This window comes from Giraffa tippelskirchi, chromosome 13 (assembly GCF_054371585.1).
Source record: "Giraffa tippelskirchi isolate mGirTip1 chromosome 13, T2T-mGirTip1v1.2.pri, whole genome shotgun sequence".
Taxonomy (NCBI): Eukaryota; Metazoa; Chordata; class Mammalia; order Artiodactyla; family Giraffidae; genus Giraffa; species Giraffa tippelskirchi.
The window spans coordinates 649,459-675,599 of record NC_137287.1 but is presented as its reverse complement, the minus strand read 5'-3'; the positions used below and the strand labels follow the sequence as shown (position 1 = coordinate 675,599).

Below are 26,141 nucleotides of genomic sequence, written 5' to 3'. Positions count from 1 at the left end.
GGCGGCTCCTGCCCGCCCGTCCATCCTCACCCCCAGCCATTGCAGGCAGCACAGAGGTGTCAGGAATGTGGACTCCAAGGTGAGTGTGAATCCTGGCTCCTCCTGGGTCTGTCCCTTGTCAGCTCGGCACCTGTCTCCTTGCACGTAAAACAGGGGCCACAACAGAGAGCTGGTGGCAAAGGACGTTGCTCCCTGGACAGAGGGCAGTGTGTCTGGATGTGCACTCTGGCCTCTTCTCTCAACTAGAACTTCTTGAGGGTTGCTAACTAGGGCTCTGAGGTCTGCCTCCCCTCCCCTCCGCCGTGTCATAGCACTGCCAGCTCCTTTGTCCCCAGCTGACTACAGAGCAGTGCTCAGAGGACACGACAGAAGCCCTTAATCGTGATGTGTAAGTAACTCGGGTATACAGTGGTCACCTATGCTTGGTGGCATCTGTATTTTCTTTTTAAGAGCTTTAGTTTTGGCTGCACTGGGTCTTCAGTGCAGTGCATGGGCTTGCTCCACCTGCAGTGACCAGGGGCTACTCTTCATTGTGGTATGTGGGCTTCTCATTGCAGCGGCTTCTCTTGCTGCAGAGCACAGGCTCTAGGCGTGTGGGCTTCAGTAGCTGTGACTCATGGGCTCATGAGAGCACAGGCTTGGTGGCTGCACGTGTGTGAGATCTTCCTGGACCAGGTATGGAACCTGTGTCTCCTCCATTGGCAGGTGGATTCTTCACCACTGAGCCCCCAGGGAAGCTCAGCATCTCTTTGTACCAATGCAGGTGTTCAGTTAATGACCAAAAAGCTGCATCTAAAGGCTCTGACTTGATGGTCTTGTTCTCAGGCTAGTGTGGTGTGGTCTTGGCCAGGAAGGGCTGAGGTGGGCCAGATGCTCACCTGGTACACCCTCGGGTGTCCACTCCCGTCTTCTGACCTTCCCTGAGGCTGAGGTGAATTTTGATTCTTCTTTAAAAAATAAACGGAAAAGGGAAATTGTTCACAAATGAAAAAGTGGAGAAACCTGGCAAACGTGAGGACTGGGTAGTCAACATTAACATCTCCCGTGGTAGGACGGGGAGCGATCCTGCCCGGTGATGAGCACGGCACCATCCCTGCGGTGTCACCACCAAGCAAACAGGACCTGACTCCGGTCCTGGGAGTCACCTCACACGAAAGAGAGTCTGTGACTTTTAATAAAACCGTCGTGGACGAGACTGAAAGTGTAACAGCAGATGAGCTCCTGGAGCAGAGAGGAAAGAGACACGACAAAAAGCCAGCCGGGGTCTGCGGGTCGAACCTTAACGTGGGGTCGCCACCGATTCCGCGCCTGGGTGGCTGGAGCGGCCACGGAGGGAAACCACGCGGGCGATGGGGGGTGACGGGGCGCCACGGGCGTCAGCAGCAGGCTCTCCAGCGGGCCGGAGCCAGGCGAAGGGAGGCGGCGCGCACGCAGAAGCGCGCGCAGGCGACCCTGTGGTTGCCCCGTCTGTGAACCTGCCCGCTCGCTCAAGTTCACCTGTGACTCCAACATCAGCGCCTGGCCGCTCTCCCCGCCGCCCGCAGGAAGGCTCGCGGCCGCGCAGACGGCTCTGCGGGCCGGCGCCCCGCGCGGGGAAACGCCCCCCGCCGCGCCCAGTGCGCCTGCGCGGACGCGCCTCGCCGTGACTCGGCAGCTCCGAGAGGCCGCGCGACTGTTCGAGAAGAGGAGAGGCGTGGGCGGGCAGCGGAGGGCGCGATTGGCCGGCCCGCGGTGACGTGTCGGCGCGCGCCGGGAACGCCTCGCCGCGGCCGGGCGCGACTGGTTGGCCCGCGGTGACGTGTCGGGGCGCGCCGGAAAGGCCCGGACGACGGTAGCGCTCGGGCCGGGCGGCTGCGGATAAATGCCGGGCGCCGCGATGCCGGTCCTCGGTGGGCTGGGGCCGGCCGTTGTCGTCACTCGAGTTCTGTTCTCCGCGTCCCTTTGGCCTTGTTCGCCGCGGCCGACGGTGGACGGGAGGCTCAAGCTCTCGGCCTCCGCCGCCTTCCAGTCTCCTCGGCGGCTGCCCGGGCCTCTTTCAGGGGCCGGGCCGGGGACGGCGGGCGAGGGTCCGGCCGGGCCGCAGATCTCGGACGGGCAGGGCGCCCGTGTCCCAGCACACTGGGGCTCTCGCTCCGCGGACGCAGCGCTGACAGCGCGACCACGGCGGGATTGAGGTGGGTCTCTGGTCGGTCCTCGATGGAGCGGTTCCCGCACATCCGCTCGGTGTCGCTGACCCCTGGAGCCGAGAGGCGCCTGCGAAGCTGCAGGGGGAAGGAGTTCCCGAATAGAGGAAATGAGGGTCGGGCGGGGTGAGGCGGGGGTTAGTGATGCTCTAACCCGAGGCCTGAGGGCAGGAGCGGGCGTGAGCCGTGGCCAGAGTATCCCAGGCACCGGGGACGCCCCCGGGAGCGGAGAGAGCTCGGACAAGACCCTGGGGACGTGGACTCTGGGAGGGACCAGAGTTCCGAGAGTGGGCGCCTGATGGGAGGGCAGCCGGTGAGGCGTCCGGGGGACTTCAGTTTTCTCTCAAGTGCAATGTCACTGTTTATTTACCTGTTTTCCACTGGTGAGTTAACTTCTTGCCCTTCCCCGGGTCAACTCCAGGTTGATGGTCATTAAGGAGTAAATTCTAAGTAAGACTCAATGCATCAGGGAGTTAAAGAGATCAGGAGGGGACTGAGTCGAATCTCTCCGGGTTAGTGCAGTTAATTAATGTGATTTAGCACCTGGTAACGGAGTTTTGTTTATGTCAACAAGTATATTCAGTAGATGAAATTGGGATTCAAAGTTCACCAAGGCTGTAACTTTCTCTGGCCACTGTGTAAAATTGAATATGAGACGTCCCTGTCAATATGAATCAAAATATGGATTAACGAAAACCTAAATTAGGGTTGAGCTTCATAAACTAGAAATTAAAAGGACTGAAAAACAACCTATCTTTTAATGGGGTTAATTCTGAAGGAGCTGGTACTTACGCGAAGACGCCCATTTTCTTTTTGCTAAAAGATGAGCTGTGAGGCTTCAGTCCCTGTGGGAGCCCAGCTGACTTGGGCGTTTACAATGTGTGTTCACTTTGATCAGCTGCACGATATAAATCATGGTGACCGAAATTCAGGCCATCGTTGCTTTTCTCCTAACTTTTTCTAATTCTTGCAGGTGACGTTTTACTCTGCTGTCTGTGTTTTGGACACGTTCTTACAATGGAGTTCCCTGATTTGGGGAAGCACTGTTCAGAAAAAACGTGCAAGCAGCTAGGTAAGCACTTTTAAGAGAACCTCGACAGAAAATGGGCGTTTTGTCATCTGTTTGCTGGGAGAACTGGCCATTGTCTTCGTTAGCTGATGTTCTTTGGGTCTTGGCCTTTGTGGCTCTTTGGCAGTGAGATGCTGGCCTGAGGTTGAGGTTCCATACAGCTGGGTACGAGGCTGGCTGCCAGCACTGGGAGGATAGAAGAGCGCTGCTGAAACACTCGTGGTACCACCTGAGCTGGGATCCCTGTGGAAAGGGTGGCTGTACCGGTTCTGCTGTGGTGCTGGCATTGTGAAATTCATGGATCCCAATTATTTTATTCTCATGTAATACCTCGAGGATGTATTGATTGGCGTAATATGAACTCAGGGAAGGTAAATCCTGGTGTAATGACGACGTATGATTTTTTTGTTCTAGTCTTTAAAGCCCTTTACTTTTTTTTTTTTTTTTTTTAGATTTTCTTCCGTTAAAATGTGATGCATGTAAACAAGATTTCTGTAAAGATCATTTTACCTATGCTGCACATAAGTGTCCCCTTGCGTTCGCCAAGGTAATCGATCATACTTCGTTCTGAAGATTCTGATCTGCTCTCTCCAAAGCCACGCTGCCCAAGATAGTGGACGCGAGCCACACGTAGCTAAAGCTCAGCTAGAGTGAAAGAAACTGTCAAGTCCCGTTGCTCAGTCACACCAGCCTTGTTTCAGGCCCTCGGTAACCGTGTGTGGACAGAGCAGGGAGGAGCGTCCACCCTCCCAGGAAGCTTGGGCCTCGCAGCTCTAACTCCGCAGGTTATTCTCGGGGGTTCCTGGAATCTATTGTATCCAGACCTTCAAAGCTTACTTAACATGTTAAAACATTTAGTTCCTTTTATTCAACACACCAAGGGAAAACCGCTCTGTCTTCCTGGTTCCTTCCCAGTGCAGGGCTTGATGGTATCCATTTGGGAGGAACTGTCCATGCTTTCTTTCGGGGTCACTTCGCAGCCTGGGCCTCCTGCCTCGGTGATTCAGACGGGACCTGGTGGAAGCTGGAATATGCGCTGAGGGAAGCAGACTTGCCTGAGTCCAGAGGTGTGAGACCTAGGTTGTTGACGGTTCAGGCGGTTCCAGCCTGAACTCACTTGTTCTGGGTGCTTCCAGGAGCGTTTTCCTGAGGTCATTGGCTGGCACTCTATGGGTTCCCCACGGTGGCAGTTTAGAGGTGCAGATGATGGCATTTCTGGCTTTGACCGGTGTCAGCTGTGGTCTGGACCTTCACTGATTCATGGGGGCGGGGGAGGGTGACTCATGTTCGCCCAGCACCAAGGACCAGGCAAAGCTATGGTTTTGTTGACTTGACCTTCCTGTTTCCCTGGATAGGGCGAGTCTGCCTAGAGATGACTCAGCATTGCTGGCTTTCTTAACTCGCCCACTGGCCAGCTGTGGGAGCACCCCGGGTGGCTTTCCAGCTCAGCTTCCCGACATTCTGGGGTTACCTGTCACTCGCCCACAGGGCCGTGTCCCCTCAGAGGTCTCCTTGAGTGAAGCTGGCTCCGCCCTGGCCCTGAGGGATGGTAACCGTGCTGGGTGCTCTGCTGCTGGGGGCCCTGCTCGTTCCTTTCAGAGCCCCCCCTCCTGGGCTTGAGCCTGAGAGCTCAGCCTGGCCACGTGCGCCTTGGCGGGTGACCATGTCTGCTCGTGTGGGCTCCGTGGAAGCCCCGCAAGCATCGGGAGGGCCCTGGCAGGCGGGGCCGCGGCTCCTCTCGCCGGCGTTTGCTCCCGGCAGCCCTGCCCGCGCTGGAGGCTTCGGGGCAGCTTGTCCACTCACTCCTGGTGCTGGACAGACAGCCCTGCCGTCCCGAGACCGGCCATCCGGACTGCTCACCCGCTCCCTTCCTGGGTGCCCTTGCCGGCTCTCCTAGGGTCGTCTCTGTGGGTGGGTGATAGTCCGTTGTGCGTCGGTTCCCTTGGGGTCCACCCGAGCTGACCCTGTCCTCCGGCTCAGGGTGCCTCGCTGTTGATGCTCCTGTGAGGGCGAGGCCAGCCTCGGTGTCCCTGTGCGACTGTGCTGGGCCGCTGTCCTTGTCGTGTGCGTGAGTTTTGCTTCTCTGGATCAGCCCTGTCGCCTTATGTTTTGTTATTTTAGGATGTTCGGGTCCCGGTGTGCCCGCTCTGTAACAGCCCAGTCCCAGTGAAGAAGGGGGAGACCCCCGATGTGGTGGTCGGTGCGCACATGGATGGAGACTGTCGGCGTCCCCCCAGGCGGGAGACGGAGAAGGTGAGGCAGGGCCCTCGTCGGGGGAGAAGGGCAGTTACCCATCAGGCTAATTACTTACAATAGCCTTTGCATAACATTCAACCCTGACAGTTGTTGGTGATGGACAGCGAGGCCTGGCCTGCTGCAGTCCATGGCGACTGAACGGAACGATTGTTGAGTGTTTTCCTGGATTCTGAACGGCGTAGGTTTTCACAGTTCTACAAGCGTGTTTCCTAAATATTAGGGTCTACGTTAGGATTTGCTGTCGTTACAGGAATCTCACTTTTTCTCCCAAGGTGGAAAGTTAGCGTGGTTTCTGGGAATCCCTGTCCACGCGCGCCTTTTTTCTGAGCTCCCCAGGAGACGGCACAGCATGTACTGGTAACATGCAGACCCCAGCGTGCCTGCCTCTTTGGAGCGGGCACGGGGAGCTCGGCCGTGGGCGCTGGGCCGCCTGCGTTCCCCACGGCCTGAGCTCAGCCTGTGTGCCGTGTACGTCTATCCCGCGGGGAGCTGGTGCTGGGCTCCGGCACCCTCGCCCCGGAGGCTCTCCTGGCGCTTGTGGGCATTGGCGCTTTTCCTGCTTCTGCTGCTGCTCGGGCGCCCGTGAGGGACTGCTGTCCCTGCCCCCGGTGTGGCGGCCTCACGCTGGCCAAGCCCCCGCCTGCTCGGGACCGCGCTCCTGGGTGCTGGCCCTCCCGGGCCAGCCTCTTCTCCCCCAGGTTCCCTTCTCTGTCCCCTGTGCTGGGTCCTGGTCAGTCTCAGGCTCACGGGGGGTCAGGGCAGCTCTGCTGCGGCAGGGGGTGGGGGTGGAGGAGGGGGTCTCCTGGAGGCATAGCCTCCTCCTGGCCCCCCCCGAGCCTCCAGTGCTGCGATTTCTGAGCCTTTGGCGAGTTTGTGTCACAGGAAGGCTGTCTCTTGGCCCTCCCCACCGGCTGGCAGGGTTTCACGGCTGCTGAGTGCGTTCCTGCCTGTCCGTGAGCCTTCCCTAAAGTCGTGGCTGTCGCCTTTGTCTTCTGCAGTTTTGCGTTCATCCGTTTTCAGAACACCTTTTGTGGTCACTGTAGAACTTCAGGCAGAGTCAGAGCCGCCACCTGTGGTCACCTCCGTGTCTGAGGAGCCTCGGGTTGGCCGCGGCCTGTCCCGCCCTCAGACAGGAGGCTCACAGGCCTCCTGCACGTCCCCGCGCTGCGTGCTACCCTGGCTGACCCGGGAGGCCTCCTGGGACGCAGGTCCCCCGCTCTCAGCCTCCAGCTCGTCTCCAGTCCTGGCTTCTGGTTTCTGGTTCTCGGCTGTTTCACGTGCTCCAGCAGTTACCTGCTTCCCACGCTCAGTGCAGGACACAAACAATAACGACAAATAAGCTGGAGCAGGAGGAGGTGGGCCTGCCCCGAGCCTCCGTCCCAGGCCCTCTGATCGGACCCCCCTGACCTCCAGAGCCTCACCCCTGCCCCCCGCCCCGAAAACCCCACTCTGAGCCCTCCGGCCCCACGGCCCCCCACCCAGCCCTGCTGCCCAGTTTGGGGCTCCTCTGAGCCTTCTGGAGCCTCTTGTAACACCTCACTGCCTTCCTGAGACCACGGCCCGCCTGCCCTCCCCGCTTGTGGCTCCCCCCGACCCCTCCTCCGTCTCCGCCCGCCGGCTTCTTGCTGTTCCCCTGTGTCGGTCACTGCCTGTCTTGGTGGAGGGCCGTCCCCAGGCTGCTGACTCTCCGCCGTCTGTTGCTGCCTGCACAGTGGGGAGTGCCTGGCAGTTTATGTCACCCAGAGACCCCCCCCACCCGACGGAGCACAGCCCCCACTGTCCCCGGAGCCCCGCCGGCCGCCCCTCGTGCTCCGTGGCCTTCTCTCTGTGACCCCGTCTGCCCCCACCCCCATCTTGTTTCTTCCACGGGGAGCACCCCCAAGCATCCCACATGAGTCCCCAACTTGAAGTGCTGGCCTTGTGTTTGTCATTGGTTAAAAGTTTCCTGCATCCTTAGTACTTTTCTGTTTACCTGACACATCTCAGTGAAAGCCCGGCGCCTGCGTGCTGTTTAGCTAAGAACTGTTTCTGGTTTGAGTGTTGAGGGTCTTGCCCGGGGGCTTGCTGAATGATCGCTCGGTGAGGCGGTTGGGACACTGAAGTGACTTTTGCTTTTCCAGATTTTTACGTACCGCTGCTCCAGAGAGGGCTGCAGAAGGAGAGAGATGCTGCGGGTGGCGTGTGAGGAATGCCGTGGCAGCTTCTGCCTCCAGCACAGACACCCTCTGGACCACGGCTGCGCCCGCAGGGGCCGCCCCAGCAGCTCAGCTGGGTGAGGACAGCCTACGCGACGGACCACCTGGGCCTGGAATTGAGTCCCACGCTCAGCTGTTGGGGTGGAATCTTCGTTGTGGGGGTTTGGGTGAATATGATCTAAATTAAAAATGAATTCAGCACTGAAGCCGGATTCTAGTCGTCGTTTGCTGGGACCGCAGTTCTAAAGCCGCGCCCACGGTGCGGGCTTCTTTCTGGGGCCACGGGGAGGGTCTGCCCGGGCGTCCCCTTCGTGGAGGGTGGTCCCTGTCTCCCTGGGGCCCCTGGCCTCGGTCTCCCACGGAATTCCCTCTGCGCGGTGGTCGCCAAGTGTCGCCGTGGCGCCCCAGCAATCTGGGATTAGACGGACCGCCCCCCGCACTGTGAGCTCGGCTTCACACACCCCGCTAGCCACCCGCCCTCCCCACAGGCCTGGGGTTGCCACGCTCCGGCCGCCTTCTGATGGCGGCCCAGCCCCTCCGCTGGCTGGCAGCCGGGAGAGCCCGCTCGGAAACGGGGAGCGTCCGCCCCCACCTGCCGCAGGAGCGGTGGAAGCCGGGTCCCCCGCCACCTCCTGTGACCCCTGGTGCTGACTGCCTGAGCCAGGCGGAGGGTCCCCTTGTCCCTGCGTGTGGGGCCTTCATGCTCAAGGAGTTGGCTGAACACTGACCTGAGCCTTCCCCGCAGGTGCTCGGATCCCGGGCCGTCGGGGGCTTCCCACGAGGGCCCGGGCGGCTGGCTGGCCCAGCACTTCAGGTACGGTCCGGGACAGGCCAGGGGGACAGCTCTCTGTCCTGCCAGAGGGGGGACGGTCACGCCGAGCGCTCACGGGGTGGCTCCTGCCTGCCCACTGGGGCTCGGTGCCCTGTCCCAGCTACCCGGGGGGGGGTGCGCGCCTGCCTGCGGGTGACCCCGAGAGAGACTGCACAGCTGGGGTCTGGAGCCCTGTGTGTGGGGCATGTTTTGTATGTGATCCCTCACTTGTAGTTAATCCAGACAAATCTAAAAACATAAGCTGCTTTCTTCTCTTTCAGGTTCAAAGTAAAGCAATGACTTGATTGATTCCGCCCAGACTGGCCTGTTCTCATAAGTTACCTGCGCTTTGTGGGTAACTTTATGCTCCAGCAGGTCCCTGCTTCCCACACGAGCAGCTCTGGCCTGTGGGTCTGTCAAGGGGCGTCTGTCACTCAAAGCACTGACAGCAGGTCACACGACGTCTTCCCCATGTGGCTCCTGTGATCGGCCATCCGAGCCCAGGTGGAGGGGGACCACCTCTCCTGTTGGGGTCCTTGTCCAGGTGGCCCCCGCCCACTGCTCTTGCTCCACTGAGAGGACAGCCGTGACCCTCTGACTGCAGGCGTTGGGGTGATGCCAGGAATCCAGAGGAAGACAAATGCCATCCAGCTGGGTCCCCATCAGAACCCACAGGGCACGCAGCCGTGGATGCCAGACAAAACCCACACAGTTACTCTGTTTTCTGGGTTTAGAGCCTCGGGATACAGTGGAGGGGCGGCGTGTTCGGTTCCCAGTCTGCGGGTGGGTGAGGTGGCTGTTGGTGCCCCTCATCTGGTTACTGGTGGTAGGTCTAGACCGCTGGCTCTCCAGATGTGCCAGGATTGCCCGAGGGCCTGTTAGAGCGGTGCAGCCCCCCCCCCCCGAGTTCTGATGCTGTGGGTCTTGGGGCCACGTGGACGAAGCGCTTTCTGGGGTCCAGGTCCACTGTGGCGGTCACTAGCCAGTGTTAGGAAGCAGTGTTGAGTGTCAGGAACTTGAGTGTGTGAGTACTTTCTCAACTGCAATTTTACGACATCTATACACAGATCAGGTCTTTCTCGGGAGAGGTTAATGTCCAAACTGAGACTCAGTAGTGCTGGGTGTTGAAGACAATACCAAAAAAGAAAAAAATCTTGTTACAAATATTTACAGGTTGAAATAGTATTTTGGATATAATGGATTAAATAAAGTATTAAAATGAATTTTACTTGTTTTTGTTTTGTGTTTTAGTTGTGGCTACTAGGAATTTTAAAAGTAGGTGGAGAGCCTGCGTCATATTTCTGTTCACACTGTGCTTGATCATCCAAACTAAAGGAAAAAATGCCGCATGATCAGTGATTGTCAACTTACAGGGGTGCACCCGTGTTTCTCAGCTGTGATTGGAATGTTTAAGTGTATTTAAGACCTTTCTGAGAAGTGAGCGTTTTCCTGAAGGCCCTGCGTGAAGAGACGTTGGAATGGCACCGAAGGCTAAAGGTCAGGAAAGCAGACATCCGCTGGGCAGTCCCTGTCGCTGTTTACAGAGGTCAAGGTCCCCCAGGACCTGGGCATGTCGCTGCCCCATGCTTGGCGCCGTAGGGAGCGTTGCTGTGCTGGAGGAGGGTGTTTCAGAGTTCGGCGAGAGGTCCCCAGTTGGTGTCCAGGAAGCCACACCAACTTCCCCCCCATCAGTGTCCCCACACCCCATCAGCTGTCCCATTGGCTCAGGCTTCTAATGTGCTGAAAGCATGGTGTCACCAACGGGTCTGCCTTAATGAGCAGAGCTGAGCATTTTCTGAAAATTGCTTGTGGACGTGACCACGGCCCAAAGGATGGGGAAGCCACGAGTGCGTTTTAAATTGATGTAGGAGGTGCTGATATTGAGAGTTCTGAGTGCCCCTTTTAAGTGTCACAGGTCTGCGTGTGTTTTTGAGGGAAGGCTGTGCTCAGGTGTCGGGGCAGGACGGGCCCCGCCGCGGCTGCTGGGAGTGCGCTGGAGCACGCTGTGACGTTGGCCGTGGTTTCCTCACCTGTGAGTGGCAGCCACCTGGGATGGGGCGAGGCTGGTGCTCAGCCTCACAGGTGCCCGAGGCACGGGGCTCGCCAGGTGTGCAGGCTCTGCCCGGGCCCCGGTGCCTGGCGCTGGGCCCACCACCGCCCCGCTGCAGGAGGAGGGTCAGGCCGGCCTTCTCAGCAAGTCCACGTGTCTCTGGGGAGGCTCTGGCCCGTGTGGGGGGAGGGAGAGACTTGGGGCAGCTGAGCGTGTTCTCCCGCCGGCTGGGGTCTTCACCACGTGCAGCCACGCCCTCCTTGCCACCATTGTTGTCTTGCCTCTGAGTTACGAGCAGCGCGCAGGGCCAGGCTGCCTGCCCAGTGCCCCGTGTCCAGTGACCATGTCTGGTGACCAGTCCTGCCGGCTGAGCTGGTGCAAGGCTGCAGTATCAGACGTGGCCACAAGGTGTCACCGGAGGGCCTCTGGGAACCAGGGAGCCGGCGACTGGGACCTTCGTTCCTGCAGGAAACCGCGTCCAGGATCGCCAGGAGGAGCAAAGTCAGTGTTTGCAGGTCGTCTGTGTTCAAAGGGGTTGGGGGTTTTTTAAGTGTATTTTTAAAATTAATCTTTATTGGGTTTACCTGCTTTACAATGTTGTGTTTCTACCGTACAGCACAGTGAGTCAGCTGTGTGTATACACACACCCTCTGTTTTGGATTTCCTTCCAGTTAGGTCCCCACGGAGCCCTCAGCGTTTCCTGCGCTGTGCAGAGGTTCTCATTAGTCACCTGCTTCATACGTCGTGTCGATAGTGCGTGCATGTCAGTCCCAAGCTCCCAGTTCGTGCCGCCGCCCCTTCCCCCTTGGTATCCGTGTCTGTTCTTGATCAGGCTTCCACATTAATTCTCTGTGGCAATGCTACGGCCTAATCTGGAAGGGGGGTTCTGAAGTGAGTTTCTGAAGTGTTCTCCATTTTCCAGGTTTGAAGCTGGACAGTGAGGACTGTGGACATTTGCCCAGCGCTGCAGACACCCTGAGACAGGGGTGTCGGGAAGGCGGCAAGAGGGAGATGAGTCTGACCTTCCCGCTTGGTCGGGTGTGAACATCTGCGGATAAGTGCTGACCTCCTGCTTTATTTCACTGCAAGGCCACGAGGTCAGCCACTGCGGTGTGCTGTGCGAGGCGAGTGGGTGCCGTGGAAGAGCCGAGAGGCGCAGGGAGGGGCTGCGAGGGGAGCGGGTGCCGCGGGGGGGGTGGTGGTGCAGGCAGTTGGTCTTCAGTCCTCCCAGCAGCCAGGTGAGCAAGCTCGGAAGTGACTGTCCCCCGGGGGAGCCTTTCCGTGAGACTCCAGCCCTGGCGCCACCTCGGCCCAGCTTGTGGGGGCCCCTGAGGCCAAGCACAGAGCTAAGTCACACCCATGTGCCCACCCTGCAGATACTGTGAGATCATAAATGTTTGTAGTTTTCAGCTGCAAAATTGTGTTAGTGTGTTGTGCAGAAATAGAGAACACCACCATCTCTGGTCACGAAGAAGCAGCTTTGCCGCCCTCGCTTGGTCCCCTTGGGTGGGGAGGTGGCATGAATCACATTTAACATGGCCATCACTCATTTACAGGGTGACTTGGAAGTCTGCTGGTTTTGAGTGGGGCCCAAAGGAAGAGGTCAGTTTGTAGTACAGATGGTCCTGCGCTTGGGTCACGAAACTTGGAAGACCCGAGAGTCACACACCCGGCTAAGCAGCTCCTGACATGCAGTGGGCACCGTGTTAGTCCGTGACTGTGGGACCCTGGGCCAGATCCATCTCACCTGCACCACTAATCAAAGTTGTTTTAAGACTTTCTCTTCCTCGAGACCTCACAGAGCCTGGACGATGAGATGCTCACCTGAGTTGTTTTCCAGGAGCTTGGAGTCAGCTGGGCCGGGTTCCAGCCGAGCTGGTTATGAGTGGATGGGACTTCCAAGCCTCCAGGGGGCAAGCACGAATCTCTTCTCCACGACCTTTACGTCAGAGCTGAGAACTTCACCCTTAGTCTCTAAGTGCCTCCACTTTTGAACATGCAGAGGCCTGTGGCTAGGTTAACACCCTCATGGAACGAGATTATCCCAGCTTTTTCCCATCAAGTCTCCCCGCGCTCCCCACCCATCCAACCTCAGGCTGCCCTGCTTCTTCATCCCGTAAGTACCCTGGGCCCCATGCCTTTGCGGAGGTGGAGCTGAGGTTTGCTCTTCCGTCTCCTGGCTTGGCTGATTGCCTGCAGAGCTCAGCGTCTGGGCCAGCTGTGCTCCCAGCAGAGTGAGCCTGGCCCGGCGGCAGCTGGAGGAGTCCATCTTCGGATCCACGAGGCTCTATCGCGTGGGTGTGCCAGCAACCCAGTGCACGCTGACGGTGGTGGCTTTTCTTGGTTTTCTGTCCCATTGTTTGTCTCCTGTGTATGTAGCTATTTTCTGTTGACCAGCGGTCATGCTATATGAGCAATAACAATTTGGGGTGTGGGACTTGACGGTCTAAACTTGACCTTTTCTTCTTTCAGCACACAAGTGGCACCAACAATAAATCCCAAATCGCTTAAATGCAGTTTCAGAAATTGAGATGAATTCAAGGTGGATTTTGTGCATTGCCTGCAAGAGCTGGTCTCTCTTTATATTCATGTGTACAGTGTAGCCTTTCAGGATTTCAACCCAAAGATGGGATGCTTACAAGGACCCTTCCTCTTGGCAGCCCTAAGCCTGCAAAGCTGACAAAATCTTTGTTCACTTCCTCAGCCTTTCAGCTATTTCTTCCGGAACTGAGTGAAAAATGGCCCTACCTGGGAGGATTACTTCTCTAGGTTTCCCTTTTCCCCTTATTTTTTGGCCTCATGTCATCTATGTATCTATATATATATGTCTTGTTTTTTACCATTTTTTCCAGCTGTTTTCAATGGGAGGCTTTCTGGGAATCACCTCTCCCTGTTTCCAAACCAAGCTCGACTGCTTAGGGTGGCAGCAATGCCAATCTACTGACCCTGGGTTGTGGTGAAGGAAAATGCAGCGTTTGTTGCAGGCACCAAGCAAGGAGTCCAGGCAGCTGGTGCTTAAAAGACCTGAGTTTCCTGAAGGCTTTCAGGGAAAGGTTTGTAAAGACAGTGAAGGAGAGGGTTGTGGGGTGCGTCATCAGCTCGTGGACATTCTTCTGATTGGTTAGTGGTGATGTAATCAGGACTCAGCATTGTCATTACTCCAACCAGTCTGGGTCTGCGTGCTTGTGGGCAGCACACAGCTCAGTCCCCTCAACTGCCAGGGCTTTCAGCAGCTACAAAACAGCTAAAAGGACATGGCTCAGAATATTACCTATAGCTCTTGAGGGGAACTAAAGGTCCTTGACTTTGTTTAATGGCTATTATTATTTCATTTTGCTTGAATGTTTTCCTTTCTGCATTTTCTGACTTCTCAGATTAAAGTTATTCATTTTTAAAGTTTTTCTACAGACAAAATGGAGGCAGTGGACGTGGAATGGGGGAGTCCTGAACTGGGAAGATCCTGTAGGCTCCTGCTCACTGACAGCCTGGGAGGCTAAGGCTTTTCTACAGACAGGAAGCAGGTGGAGGACATGGGGTGGGTAAGGGGGTGGAGTCTCTTCCCTTCCAGGAAGGCTCATAGGGTCCTGTTGGGTTACAATACACGATAAACATATTTGGATTTTATACTCTATATTATTTAAGCTTGTATGCGGATGAGAACTTCATTTTTCAGTGATCATGAAGCCAGTTGGAGCAGCTTGAAAACGGATTGGTTCTTCCTGGAGTCGGTAAATGTGAACATGCTTACACCAGTGGCCCCGTCTCCTTATGTGCATGAGAGGCAAGCAAGGTGTCTTACACAATTAGAAACAATTTAGTTGTCCGTAGAGAGCGAAACTAGAAAGTCCTGGCTTGCTGCCCTATCTTCCACCCCAAGAAGCTCCCTTGATGACACAACCCCGTCCAGCTGTCCCCACCTCACTGTCCCCAGCTTAGAAGTCTGCCCAACCAGCAGTGGGCGAGACTGTTCAATATTTCTAAGAGCCGAAAAATGATTTAATTTAACTCGTGGTTGGTCTCATCCGCGTGGCGCCGCCTCGAACTTAAGATGCCCGGGTGGTGGGGCCCGCGTCCACCTTTATCCTCTCTCCAGGCGACCTAACCTGGGCTTACAGGTGTCTGCAGACACACCGCTGCACCGGCAACTTCGCGAGCAGGCGCAACGCTGTGAGCAGGGAAGTGGAGGTGGTCTCAGCAGAGACGACAGGACGGGTGTTCCCCTGCCCCCACGTTCTGCTCTATGGACACACCGGGCGCAGGCACGCTGACACACCATGTCCCAAACAAGCACCCTCGAGCAAAGCTCCCCTCAAGCTTCAAAACCCCCAGTTCACACACGGCTGGGGGGTGGGGGTGACGGTGACATCCAAGTTCAGGGAGTGACTGCGGCCCCCTCCCAAAGCCCGGGCATGGCAGACCCGCAGGAGACCATGCCCCGGGGCGAGGGTGGGGGACAACCTCGCAATCCTGCGCCCACTCTTTAAGTGACAGCAGTTAAAATGTACATCCTGCTTGAGACAAATTCTAGTGGACCGACCTGCACTGTCCGCTTTGAGCCGGGGAACCGGCGGGCGCCACCCGCGAAGCCGGAACGCGGAGGGTTGCCGAGCAACCGGAGGCTCCTGGCGCCCAACAGTGACGCTATCGGCCCCGCCCCACCCCAAGCGGCCACCCCTCTCCATTGGCCATTGGGGAGACGGAGGCGTGCCTCGACCAATAGGCGGCGCCGCTCCAGGGGGCGGGACCGCGTTACCCGGGCGTCGCGTCTGCCGGAAGCCGGCGTCGACGGCCACGCGCAGGTAGGCGAGTGTGGCGCGCTGAGGGGTTGGGGGGGGTCCGGGGGGGGGTCCCTGCGTGGGCGCCGGGCCTGCGCGGCCGCTGGGGATGCGCTGGGGGCCTGGCCGTCTTCCTTTCGGCGGCCTGCCGAGGGCGCGGGGACCAGGGCGCCGGCCGCGCCGGGGGTCCCCGCAGCCCCCTGGGTGAGTCCCGCGTGTCCGCGCGGCTCTAGTCAGAAACAGCCTGGAGCCAGCGAGGTCGCCTGAGGCGGGTGGGACGCCGGTGCTTGTGAGCAAAGAAGACTGCGCAGCGCGGCGGGGAGACGTTAGGCGGGGCGCAGGGCCGAGGCGGGGAGGGTCCCAGCGGAGGTGGGCCTAACCGGGCCTAGGTATTTCACGCACCCTGCCGAAGGCGGCGTCAGAAACGGCCTGGAGGGGCAGGGGCGGAGGCCGGCCGGAGACTTTCGAAAGATACAGGAGGAGGGGCGGTGCAGGTCCACTCTTGGGTGTGCTTCGGGAGTGGGGCCAGCGGGGTTCACCGAGGGACGGCCGGGTGTTTGCGAAAGAGGAGTTGTGGGTGACACCATGGTTGTTAGCTTGAGCTGAAATCTGCATTTTACCAGATGGCCTTTGATTGAGGGGACAGACCTTGCCAGGGAGATCAGGTTTGTGGAGGATGATGGGCAGGGTGGATTTGACAGGTCTCCTGCGAGACAGTGTGTGTGTCTGTGATACACAAGGGTTGGCAGCGTGGTTGTGCAGCTCAGTGAGAAGCGTGGGTGTCATCAGCCCCTGGCTGGTATTTAAAGCCACAGGGCTAGGTGAGATCTCGCCGAGTGAGAGTCGGTAGAGAAGAAGGGAGGCCTGAGCCCGCGCCCTTGAGCATACCGGGACAGGGAGGTTAAGAGGTGGGAGGAAGTCCAGAGAGTGTGGGGAGGGGGCGGGTGTGGAAAATGGGGAGGGAAGGGCCGCTGGGAAGAAGGGCAGGTGGTGGCAGACGCTGCTGTGAGGTCAGGTAGGTCCAGGCAGGGCTGAACAAAGCCACACTGGACTTGGTGTAAGTGGTGAGGTCCCATTTTAATCGACGGTAACTATTGCAACAGGCCGAAGTCGTGCAAACTGAACTCACCTTGGATTTGTGCAGGGAGAGGGTGTTTTAAAGGGAGGGTGGGGGGTGCAGGGGCGGCACCCTGAAGAGAGGCATGGAGCTGGAGAATTGCAGTGAGCAGACTCGGGCCTGCCTCTGAGAGAGATGAGGCTCCTGCCCCGCCCCCCCACACACAGAGGTCCTGTCTTCAGATGTTGGCAGCGTCCTATTGGTAGCCTTCAGTTTTCTCAGGCAGGAGCTTTTTAGGGGGGCTAGAGTCACTGTAAGTAGTCACTAGTGGCTCAGCTGGTAAGAATCTGCCTGCAATGCAGGAGACCTGGGTTCGATCCCTGAGTTGGAAAGATCCTCTGGAGAAGGGATAGGCTACCCCCTCCAGTGCTCTGGCCTGGAGAGTCCCATGGACAGAGGAGACTGGCGGGCGACAGTGTGTGGGGTTGCAAAGAATTGGACACGGCTGAGCGACTGAGCACAGCATAGCACAGAGCCACTGTAAAGATGTGGCCCTGAGCTGCTAGAAACGGTTTTCAAGTCTTTACAGGCCCAGGTTGAGGCCCGATGAAGGGAGCACTCAGAGGAGGCTGGCCAGGGTTTGGTCGGGAAAGTCTGTTAGCAGACGGGTGTCATTAGTGGTCTCAGTTAGAGCTGTCTGGCCAAGTCAGGTGGCCACCTGATGCGGGAGTGGCTGGGAGGAGAAAGAAACGGTGCCAGTGGGCAGCTCCCGAGGGTTTTCTTCTGGAAAACAGCAGAAAAAGGGTGGAGAGCATGTGGAAGTTTTCAGACGTGAGAGCTCTTTGTTGACTCTAGAAGAGAAGGTCAGCCGATGGGGGAAGGGAATTGCTTAGTGCCCCTGAGGCCCCTGGAGTCAGAGCCCGGTAGAGGGGTAGAGGCTCGGGTTCTCCACTGTAGGGGGGGGAGGGGAGGGTCCGTGGGGAGCTTCTGTAAGCTCGGTGATCCGGTGATCCGTCAGGAATCAGCAGAGGAGGGGAGGCTGTATTGGAGGTCTGAGAGCCCGTGAGGCGAGAGGATAAACTGGTCATCTGGGTGAGTGGCTGGAGTCAGGAAACGGGGTTTGCTGGGCATCCCTGGGGGTGGGTGTTGCGAGTGTAAAGGGAGACGCTCAGCTTGGTCCTGGGGCCTCTCTGGCCAGGCAGCAGCAGGAACTAGAGTTGGGGTTCTGCTGGGCAGGGAGCTGAGTGTGTCTACAGAGGCGCGATTGTAATGAGGTAGGAGTGGGCACGAGAGAGGTGAGGGGCCTTAGAACATGTAGGGACGTGTCGAGGCAGTGGGCCGCAGGTCCTGGCAAGGCTAGAGGGTCCCTGAGCCCCGGGGCACCCAGAGGGCCTGGCTGGCAAGATGCGAGGTGGGCTCACAGAGGAGGATGCTTGGTTACAGGCTTTAGCTCACAGGAGCGGGCCGTGGGTTCAGGGAGCAGAAGCTGGAGGCCGTTCATCCGAGCGGGGGCTCGGCAGGTCCGGGTCAGGTGGATGGGAGCACGGCTGTGTCCCGGCGCGGGAGCTGGGGCTCTGGGCGGATTCCTGTGGATTCCTTGCAGGGGGCCTCCCTGGGTCTGCCGGCTCCCATCAGAGGTGACTTAGATGCGCCAGGTGAGAGGGGACATCAGGGGCTATGAGTGATGCTTTCAGATTTTGAAAAGGATTTTTTTTTTTCCCTGAGGCGGATTTATTTTTTTAAGGTCCGGTGGGTTTTCTTTTCAGCCCAGAGCCGAGGCAGCCTCAGCCTGTTGCTGCTGCCTGTCCTCATGGGTGACTATGACCCAGCCCAGCACTTCGCCATCTTCCTCCTGTTGGTCTGACCTGGGTTATCGGCCTTCTGTTGGTGGGTTATTCGCTTGTTTCACTGAGCACTTTTGAGCTGATGTCTTAAAATGTCTTTTATTTTTTGGCTACACCGAGTGTCTCGTGGGATTTTAGTTTTCTGGCCAGGGATTGAACCCGGACCCTCAGCAGGGAAAGTGCAGAGTGCTAACCAACAGGTCACCAGGAAATTCCCCAAAATGTCTTTTCTTTTATTGTAGAAATTGCTGGAAAATAAACAGGAAAAAGAATTCTTTTAATTCTGATCCCTAAAATGCTAATGTCTTAACGTGTTGCCTTCTGGTTTTCTCTTTTGTGCGTATCTGTGTACAGTTGTTCTTATAGACGAGGGTCGTGTTGTACACATTCTTGTTTATAGCCCGTCCTTCTGGTTTACGGTGTGCGGCGAGCACCCACTCGAGTGAGGAAACGGTGGCTCGCAGGTGTTTGCGGGTGTCCGGCCGAGTCCCTCGGCTGCCAGCGTCATCCCTTTCACAGTCTGCCGTTCCCTGGACACTTACTGTGTTGCCCATTTTTTAGTGTTACAGGTGGTGTCATCCTTCATATCAGGTCATTATCATCCTTATATAAATCTCTGTACATGGTTATTTCATTAGGGTGAGTTCCTTTATGTGGAATTACTGGGCCAAAGCATTTGATTAAATGTTACCAAACATTATCAAATTACCTTGAGGATGGCTGTACCAATCTACTCCCCATCTGCCGGGCGTGGTCATGTCGTTTTCATCATCCTCTGGCTAATGCTGAGTAACGTAATTTAAAAAATCTTTGTAGAAGGCGTTTAGTCTGTCAGGTTCAGTCAGTGATGTGTGCGTGTGGCCCAGAAACTCGGTGGCCCTGGACCTGAGCGTGAACCTGTAGGCAGCTGCTCCTCAGAGGCACTGTCGTCTCCCCACTGTTTCTCCGGGTGTTCTACGTAGTAGGCAGACTGGGTGACTTTCTTTTTCTTTTGATTTACCGATTTCAGGCCCAATGTCTTGATTTCCCTTGAGAGGTGTGCCTCAGTGTCCTCACATGCCTGTCCCGTGGTCACAGGAAGTCCAGGGCTCAACCCGCACGAAGCACCTGGAGCAGGGCCCGGCACACGGGAAGCTCGGGGTCAAAGCTGGTTTTAGTGGTGATCACACATGGGAAGCAACGCTGGTTTTAGTGGGGATCACACACGGGAAGCTCGGGGTCAGCGCTGGTTTTAGTGGGGATCACACACGGGAAGCTCTGGGTCAGCGCTGGTTTTAGTGGGGATCACACACGGGAAGCAGCGCTGGTTTTAGTGGGGATCACAAGGACAGTTGGCTTTAACACCCCTCGCCCCGACCCTCCCCACCACCAAGTGCAGGAAATGCTAAGTTGGTGTTGCTCGTAGAAATTAATCTGAGTCACTGGGATTTTTGCAGAAAGGCGTGTAAGGAAAGAAAACACAGGAAAGGGTCTTGGTGCCGGGACACAGCGACGCCAGGCCACTGGTAACGGTCGGTGGGCAGACTGAGGGCAGGGAGGCCCCGCCTGGCTGGGGGTGCGAGGAGCACCTTTGACGGCGCAGAGATGTTTGCTGGGATGGTGGGGGCAGGAGACATATTTTCCCCTTCATTTATTCCCCTACAAATAGCACCGAGGCTTTACGTGTTCTCACTTACAGCAAATAACTTGGGATTAGCGGGTTTTTTAAAGTGTAGTCACAGAGTGTGTGATCATTACCACGGGCTAATCTGAGGACGTATTTCTGCTCCAGAGGAAGCCTGGTACCAGTGCTCACCCCCGCTGCTCCCCTCGCCCAGCCCCCGGCTCCCACGTTGGTCCCTGTGTCTGTCGTTTGCTTATCCTGAACATTTCGTATGTACGGAATTATGCCGTCCAGCTTTTCATGGCAAGCTTCCCTCGCACGAACCTTTCACAGTTCACTCATGCTGTAGCCATGGCACCCCACTCCAGTGTTCTTGCCTGGAGACTCCCAGGGACGGGGGTCCTGGTGGGCTGCCGTCGGTGGGGTCGCACAGAGTCGGACGCGACTCAGCAGCAGCAGCAGCATGTTGTAGGGGTGTCACTGCTCCCTCTCTGGCTGAAGAATAGTTCATCCATCAGTTGATGGCCCATCTCGGTTGCTTCCCCGTTATGGATACTGTGACCGTTGCTGCTGCGAACGGGTGTGTTCAGAGTTCACGTGGATCTGCTCATTTCGCTGATTGCATCTGTCTGTATGTTCTCCTGGGCCACGTAACTGTGTGACTTGTTGAGGAACCAGCGGACTGTTCCACAGAATGGCCACTCCACCTTCTGTCCGCCAGCAGTGAGGAGTGGGCCAGTCTCCACATCATCCCCGACACTTCCCACAGTCAGTCTGATGTCAGCCGTCCTCGTGCTTATGAGGGGTGGCATTTGATTTGGGTGTCCCTAATGAGGACCAGTATTGAGCTCCTTCATGGCTTCCTGTCCGTTTGTATCTCTTCTTTGGGGAATTGTCTGTTCAAATCCTTTGTCCATTTTTAAAGTGGGTTGTCGGCCTTTTTTATCGAGTTATAAGTTCTTCATTCATTCTGGATACAAGTCTTTTGTCAGATATGAATTGCAAACATCTCCAGTTCTGTTGGTTGTCTTTTTACTTTCTGGCTGACATCATTTATACCACAAAATTTTCAATTCTGACACATTCAATTTATCTTTTTTCTTCTGCTTGTGTTTTTGATGTCATGATGGAGAATCTGTTGCCTAATCCAAGGTCATGAACTTTTGCGTGTTTGCATGCTAAGTCTTTTCAGTCGTGTCGGATTCTTTTTCGACCCCATGGACTATATAGCCCTCCAGGCTCCTCTGTCCGTGAATTCTCCAGGCAAGAACACTGGAATGGGTTATCATGCCCTCTTCCAGGGGATCTTCCTGACCCAGTAATCAAACCTGTGTCTCTTATGTCTCCTGCACTGGCAGGTGGGTTCTTCACCACTAGTGCCACCCATGAAGTTTTTCCTTCTGTATTTTCTGAGAGGTCTGTAGTTTTAACTCTACGTTTAGGTTTCGATCCACCGTGAGGAATGGTTTCTATGCGGCGTGAGGTAGGGGTCCCGCTTCTCCGCGGCGTGAGGTGGGCGTCCCGCTTCTACACAGAGTGAGGTAGGGGTCCTGTTTCTTTCCACATGTGGCTGCCCAGAAGTCCCAGTGCCACTTGTTGAAAAGACTTTTCTTCCTGCTGAATCATTGTGGCCCCTTGTTGACCATAAATGTAAGGAAATGTCATTTCCTACAGCAAATATTCCTTGTCTCAAAGGTCTGCGTCACCATCTCTTGGGACTATTAAAAGAAACCTTTATATGGTACGGAAAAGGCTTTTCTCCCCGTTTTTAGCAAATAGACTTAGTGATTAAGCTTTGTAATGATAACTCAGAATGAACGCAGATCTAACTTTACTTACATGGTAACTGGTGTTTAAATATGTGCTAAACTTCTCTTACTTCTTCAGCAAGGTAATTGGCTGGCAGAGCCCTTTGTCTTTTCAAAACCCTAGGTCAGCAGTCTCATTCTTTCAAGATTTCTTATTACACTAATTGAAACTTGTAGCCTCTGGCTTGGGGTACTTTCTTAAGATAAGGCTGAATTTTGTGCCAGGAGTTTTCCGATGGCACGGTGGTGAGAGTCTTGTGTGCTGTAATCGTGGGCCCCAGAGGGGCAGAGGGCCCTCACCCTGGCTCCGTGCTGTTTTCGCTGTGGCCTGTGATTGGCTTGGTCATGGCTGCAGCTTGGTAGCGCGGTTCGCCTCTCACTTTCCTTGCTCCAGACGGGGAATCTTAAGGTGCTCTGGCATTTTTATTTTTTATAGAGAGTGGGTTCTGGGTCCTTTCTGTTACAGTCACCCTTTTCATAATTGCCACTTTCCATAGCCCTTTCCTTCATCCTTTTTGTTTGCATAGCATCATCCTCGTTTCCTGACCTGTGTGTCTTTCCCATCAGAACGTGAGGGCTCAGGAGCAGGTCCTCTGGGCTGCATGGTCCAGTCTGCAGCAGCTCCTGCACCTGGTCAGCACCTGTGCGGGGTGACAGAGCGCCTGGCGAGCAACGGGGGGTGGCACCTGCCTGGGGGGCCGCGGGCGACATGGGCGCATCCTCCCTGCGGATGTCAGGTGTCATCTGTCCGTCTGCGTCGCACTGAGTCCTCAGTAAGACTGACGCCTTGGGAGAGGCCCTGAGGGCAGGGCAGGCAGATGGCCCCTTGCACGGCACCTGGCCCAGGGCCTTGGCAGCTGCTGCCGCTTCTGCGTTGCTTGCACCCCCTCTGTCCATGTGGCCCCTCAGAGAGGCCCCTGCCGCCATCCGAGTCCGCTGCCTCTCCTGGCACCTGCTCACCCCATCCACGTGCTTTCTAGGCAGCGTTAGTCTCTGTAAAAGCGTTGGCTCGTTCACTCAAATGGGCCTGGACTTCACACTCGAAGGGAAGCTTCTCAGATCAAGGCTCTTACTCCCCTCGCTCTTCGCTCTGTGTTTAGCCCCTAGCGCTGCCTGGCACAGAACCGGCCCTTGGTAAACACTTGTGGGATGAGTGAGTCAGATGTGTGAGCCTCCGTGCAGGAGTCCAAAGTGTATTCTGGTGTCCGAGGAAGAAGGCATTGAGTTTGTATCCATTCCCGTGCAGATAGACTTGGACAGCATGTCCAAAATGAAAGCACCTCTATTATAGAGACGCGGTGTATGTGTTGTGTGTGAGTATAAAATGTACATGTTATGTGCTTGTGTCTATATGATAACATATATACACATATAAAGATACACAGATAAATGAAGCCAGAGGAGGGAGTTTAGGATAAAAAATACAAAATATGTTCTTGTAATTTGTTAGAATAAAAGTTAATACTAGTAGGACTTGTAAATAGAGTTTTAAAGGACAAGTATTTCTTAAAAATGAAGTTTTTCAACTGTAAAACCTTGATAAAAAGCAAAATACAACTGAGCTGCAGGGTCCAGGAGAGCCCCTTGCAGTCCCACCCTAGGTATAAAGGTGAAGGTTTGGTTGTATCCGTCAGACGTTTGCCTGTAAGTCCGTGTGTAGCTTTCTCTGTTGTTTTCTTAAACATGTAACTGTAGACCATCCCAGTGTTCTGTCCTGCATCTGTCACACTGCTGATGGATTTCAGTTATTGGGGGGGATTCCCTCTCCTGGTTCCTGCTGACCTACTCATCCCCTGCTTGATCCACGTGTGAGGAGGAGCGTGTGTGTGTGGCGGGGTGTGTGTGGTTTGCACCAGCTGCCCGAGGCCTCCACCCCAGAGCCTTGTACCCTGCACTGCAGGATGCTCACGGGGTAGCTGCTGCGACTTGGAAACTGTGCTGTGTTCAGCCCTATTGCGTGCCACTTGCAGAGGGCAGGAGGTGGGCTAGGGGTAGGGAGGAGAGGGTCATTTTCTGCGTCTCCTTCCCGGGTGGCCTGGGCCCTGCGGGCGGCCTTCCTGGACCCCGTCCCTCGGAGGTCCCCGCAGCTGACGCCCCCCAGGTAGGAGGTGCTCCCGGCGCCTGGCCTGCTCTTCCAGGCTCTGGCAGCTCCCACGGTCTTCCTCAGCTCCCTCAGCATCTGGTCCCACAAGGGAGGCTGGTTCTCGAGTTCACGGGCATCCTTCTGTCTGTACGAGGGGCTCTGGGTAGCACTGTGCTCGAGCAGACGGAGCCAGAACTTCTTGGACCCGTCTGGCTCCTCCACAGAGGCCCCGGGGGGGCTGCTTCCACCACCACGGAGGCCCCCTCGAGTTGTCCGGCCACCTCCAGCCGCGGGTGACCGAGGCCCGAGGGACTGCATGATGCTCACCGCCAGCCTGTGGGGCGGCAGCGTCTCTCGATGGGGAAGTGTGAGTCAACCCTTGACAGTAGAAAGTGGGAATAACCCCAAGGTCATTAATTAGCGAATAGACCAGAGTTCACAATTGTTGGAAACTTTGGATACTGTCACTAAACGTGATGTTTCTTCTCCTCTTTTGGGGGTGGGGACGCTCTGCGTGGCTTGAGCACTCTTAGTTCCCCGAGCAGGGATCGAACCTGCACCCGCAGTGGAAGCATGGCGTCTCAACCACTGGGCCACCAGGGAGGTCCCTTCTGTTACTCTTGAAAGCCTATGTTCACGTTGTGATGGTAGCTGTGTTAAATAAAACACGCAGAAAAAACTGGAAATCCACCGCACTGTAAGTTGTCCACAGGTGACGAAAAGAGGGAGTTTGACTTTGTAAAAATGACTCTTCGTTTCCCATACTTTCTAAACTAGCTCTGTTTCTTTGTAACACCCTGCCCTCTCTGTTAATGAGAATTTTTATTTCCTGTGTCTTTACAGGTTGTCTGTTGCGAGATGGCAAAACGGAAGAGGAACGAGAGCAACGTGACAGAGAAAAAGAGCAGAAAACTGAAGGGGGCGTCAGCCGCAGAGAGGCCAGCGGCAGGCGCGGGCCCGCCGGGCACCGGGACGGCCCCGGTCGAGGTAGGTGATGCGGCCGCTGGCCTCGCCTTGTTTCCGGACCTGGAAGGGCGCTGGTGGTCACGTGGCTGGTGCCGGGCTGGGCGGTCCCCGGTGGACGTGCACGGTGCCTTCTGGCTGCAGGAGACTGCAGGTTAGAGCCACACAGCTGCCCTTTTTCAGCCTCCGAGCGTCGGGTGCTGGTGGAGGTACCGGTGGTGAGGCTGCATGGAGCTGGGCCTTGAGCCCCTCGCACGGGGGAGGGCCCTGCACAGGGGCCCTGGCCTGGGGTTCCGTGTGTGTTTACAAGATCACATCTAAACGTGTTCCGAATCCGCTCAGAAACGTGTCTCCGTCTAAAGCTGCTGCTGCTACTGCCAGGTTCTGAGTGTAACTTCTTCTGCGCGGAGCTGACTCTGATCCTCGTGTGTCGTTGATCAGAACAGCGTCGGTTGTCACAGGTCCTGAGGAATCATTTGACAGGAAGTGACAGTTGATAGACGTGTCTCTCTCTCGGCCGCGTGGCGGGTGAAGATGCCGCCCGGGGCGGGCCTGAGCAGCCTCCTGCCCTCGGGTCACCCGCGTGAGCGCCCAGGGACCACAAGGAGGGCAGCGTTGTCGGCACCGCCCTGCGTCGTGTCGCGTGATTTGGGGCCATGATCAGACTTAGCTGTAAGGCTCTGCTGTTAATCAGCCACTTGACCGGGTCCTAGTCCGGTCTTTCTGGGAGAACACGATGGAAGCCCGACCCGGCGGGTGGGGGAGGGCTGCCGGGCTTGCTCGCTCTGGGGACTCGAGCCCGGGCCGTGAGGAAGGCTGGGAGTCGGGGCACGCAGCCGCCCTGCGCGTGCAGTGGGGGCGGGGCAGCGCGGAGGCCGGCTCCTGGCCTGCGGGCCTCGAGCAGGACTGTCGGGGCCCCAGGGGCCGTGCTCTGGGCAGCTCTGTGTCCTGGGGAGGCACGCCTGTGCCCGCCCTCCACAGTGGGCGGGCAGGTGCAGGTGCTGAGGGAGGGCCCCTGGGTCAGGGTCGTCTCCGCTGTCCCTGTCCTGAGTCGGGCTGAAAGCCAGACAGCCGCTCGGGACCCCCCTGTCCTGGGTGCCCCTTCCCCGCCTTCTCTCTGGCGCCCACCTGACCAGGGCGCCCCCGTGTGCGCAGGCCCACGCCCGCAGGCTGCGGTCAGCCGGCGTCCCTGGCCCTGCGTGCTGCTCCTGCCTGGGCTCACGGCCACCCCCGTGTCCCCAGGGCCTGTTGTTGTCGTCCTCGCCTTCTCTGCCACTGGAGCCCAGTTCCGTTAGTGCTTCTTGGTGTCTAGACCCCAGGTGGAGACTGGCTTTTTAGAGCTATTCCAGCTCCCATTCAGGGTCCGGCCCCGAATCCCTGCAGAACCTCAGGACACGTGGATTTCTCCAGCTTATTCCAGGACACATTCCTGCTTTTTGTAGTC

At 56.8% G+C, this 26,141-nt stretch overlaps 2 protein-coding genes and 1 long non-coding RNA gene across 19 annotated transcripts in view; 2 read left to right on the top strand and 1 right to left on the bottom strand.

The window, feature by feature from the left end:
• Positions 1 to 152: 152 nt before the first annotated feature.
• LOC145531063 (uncharacterized) lies at positions 153 to 4,218 on the bottom strand. Its single transcript, XR_014072146.1, has 2 exons — positions 2,976 to 4,218; positions 153 to 2,261 (listed from the first exon to the last, which is right to left on the bottom strand). It is a non-coding gene; the product is annotated as an uncharacterized LOC145531063 (long non-coding RNA).
• ZFAND2A (zinc finger AN1-type containing 2A) lies at positions 1,824 to 9,737 on the top strand. The gene is made up of 7 exons (XM_081552496.1): positions 1,824 to 2,174; positions 3,157 to 3,255; positions 3,705 to 3,799; positions 5,374 to 5,505; positions 7,629 to 7,780; positions 8,449 to 8,517; positions 8,796 to 9,737. The coding sequence occupies exons 2-7, from the start codon at positions 3,201 to 3,203 to the stop codon at positions 8,812 to 8,814; spliced, it is 522 nt and encodes a 173-aa protein (XP_081408622.1). The 5' UTR covers positions 1,824 to 2,174; positions 3,157 to 3,200; the 3' UTR covers positions 8,815 to 9,737.
• Positions 9,738 to 11,999: 2,262 nt separating this feature from the next.
• Positions 12,000 to 26,141, top strand: part of CHLSN (cholesin) — a 75,775-nt gene continuing 61,633 nt past the window's right edge. For 9 of the 17 annotated variants that reach the window (XM_081552481.1, XM_081552476.1, XM_081552477.1 and 6 more), the window contains exons 1-2: positions 14,184 to 15,363; positions 24,578 to 24,721. In XM_081552481.1, coding sequence (XP_081408607.1) covers positions 15,064 to 15,363; positions 24,578 to 24,721 — 444 coding nt within the window. In that variant the 5' untranslated portion in view covers positions 14,184 to 15,063. Of the gene's footprint in view, positions 12,681 to 14,183; positions 15,544 to 24,577; positions 24,722 to 26,141 lie in introns of those variants that run through there. The other 8 variants (XM_081552478.1, XM_081552490.1, XM_081552487.1 and 5 more) reach the window with 3 other exon arrangements.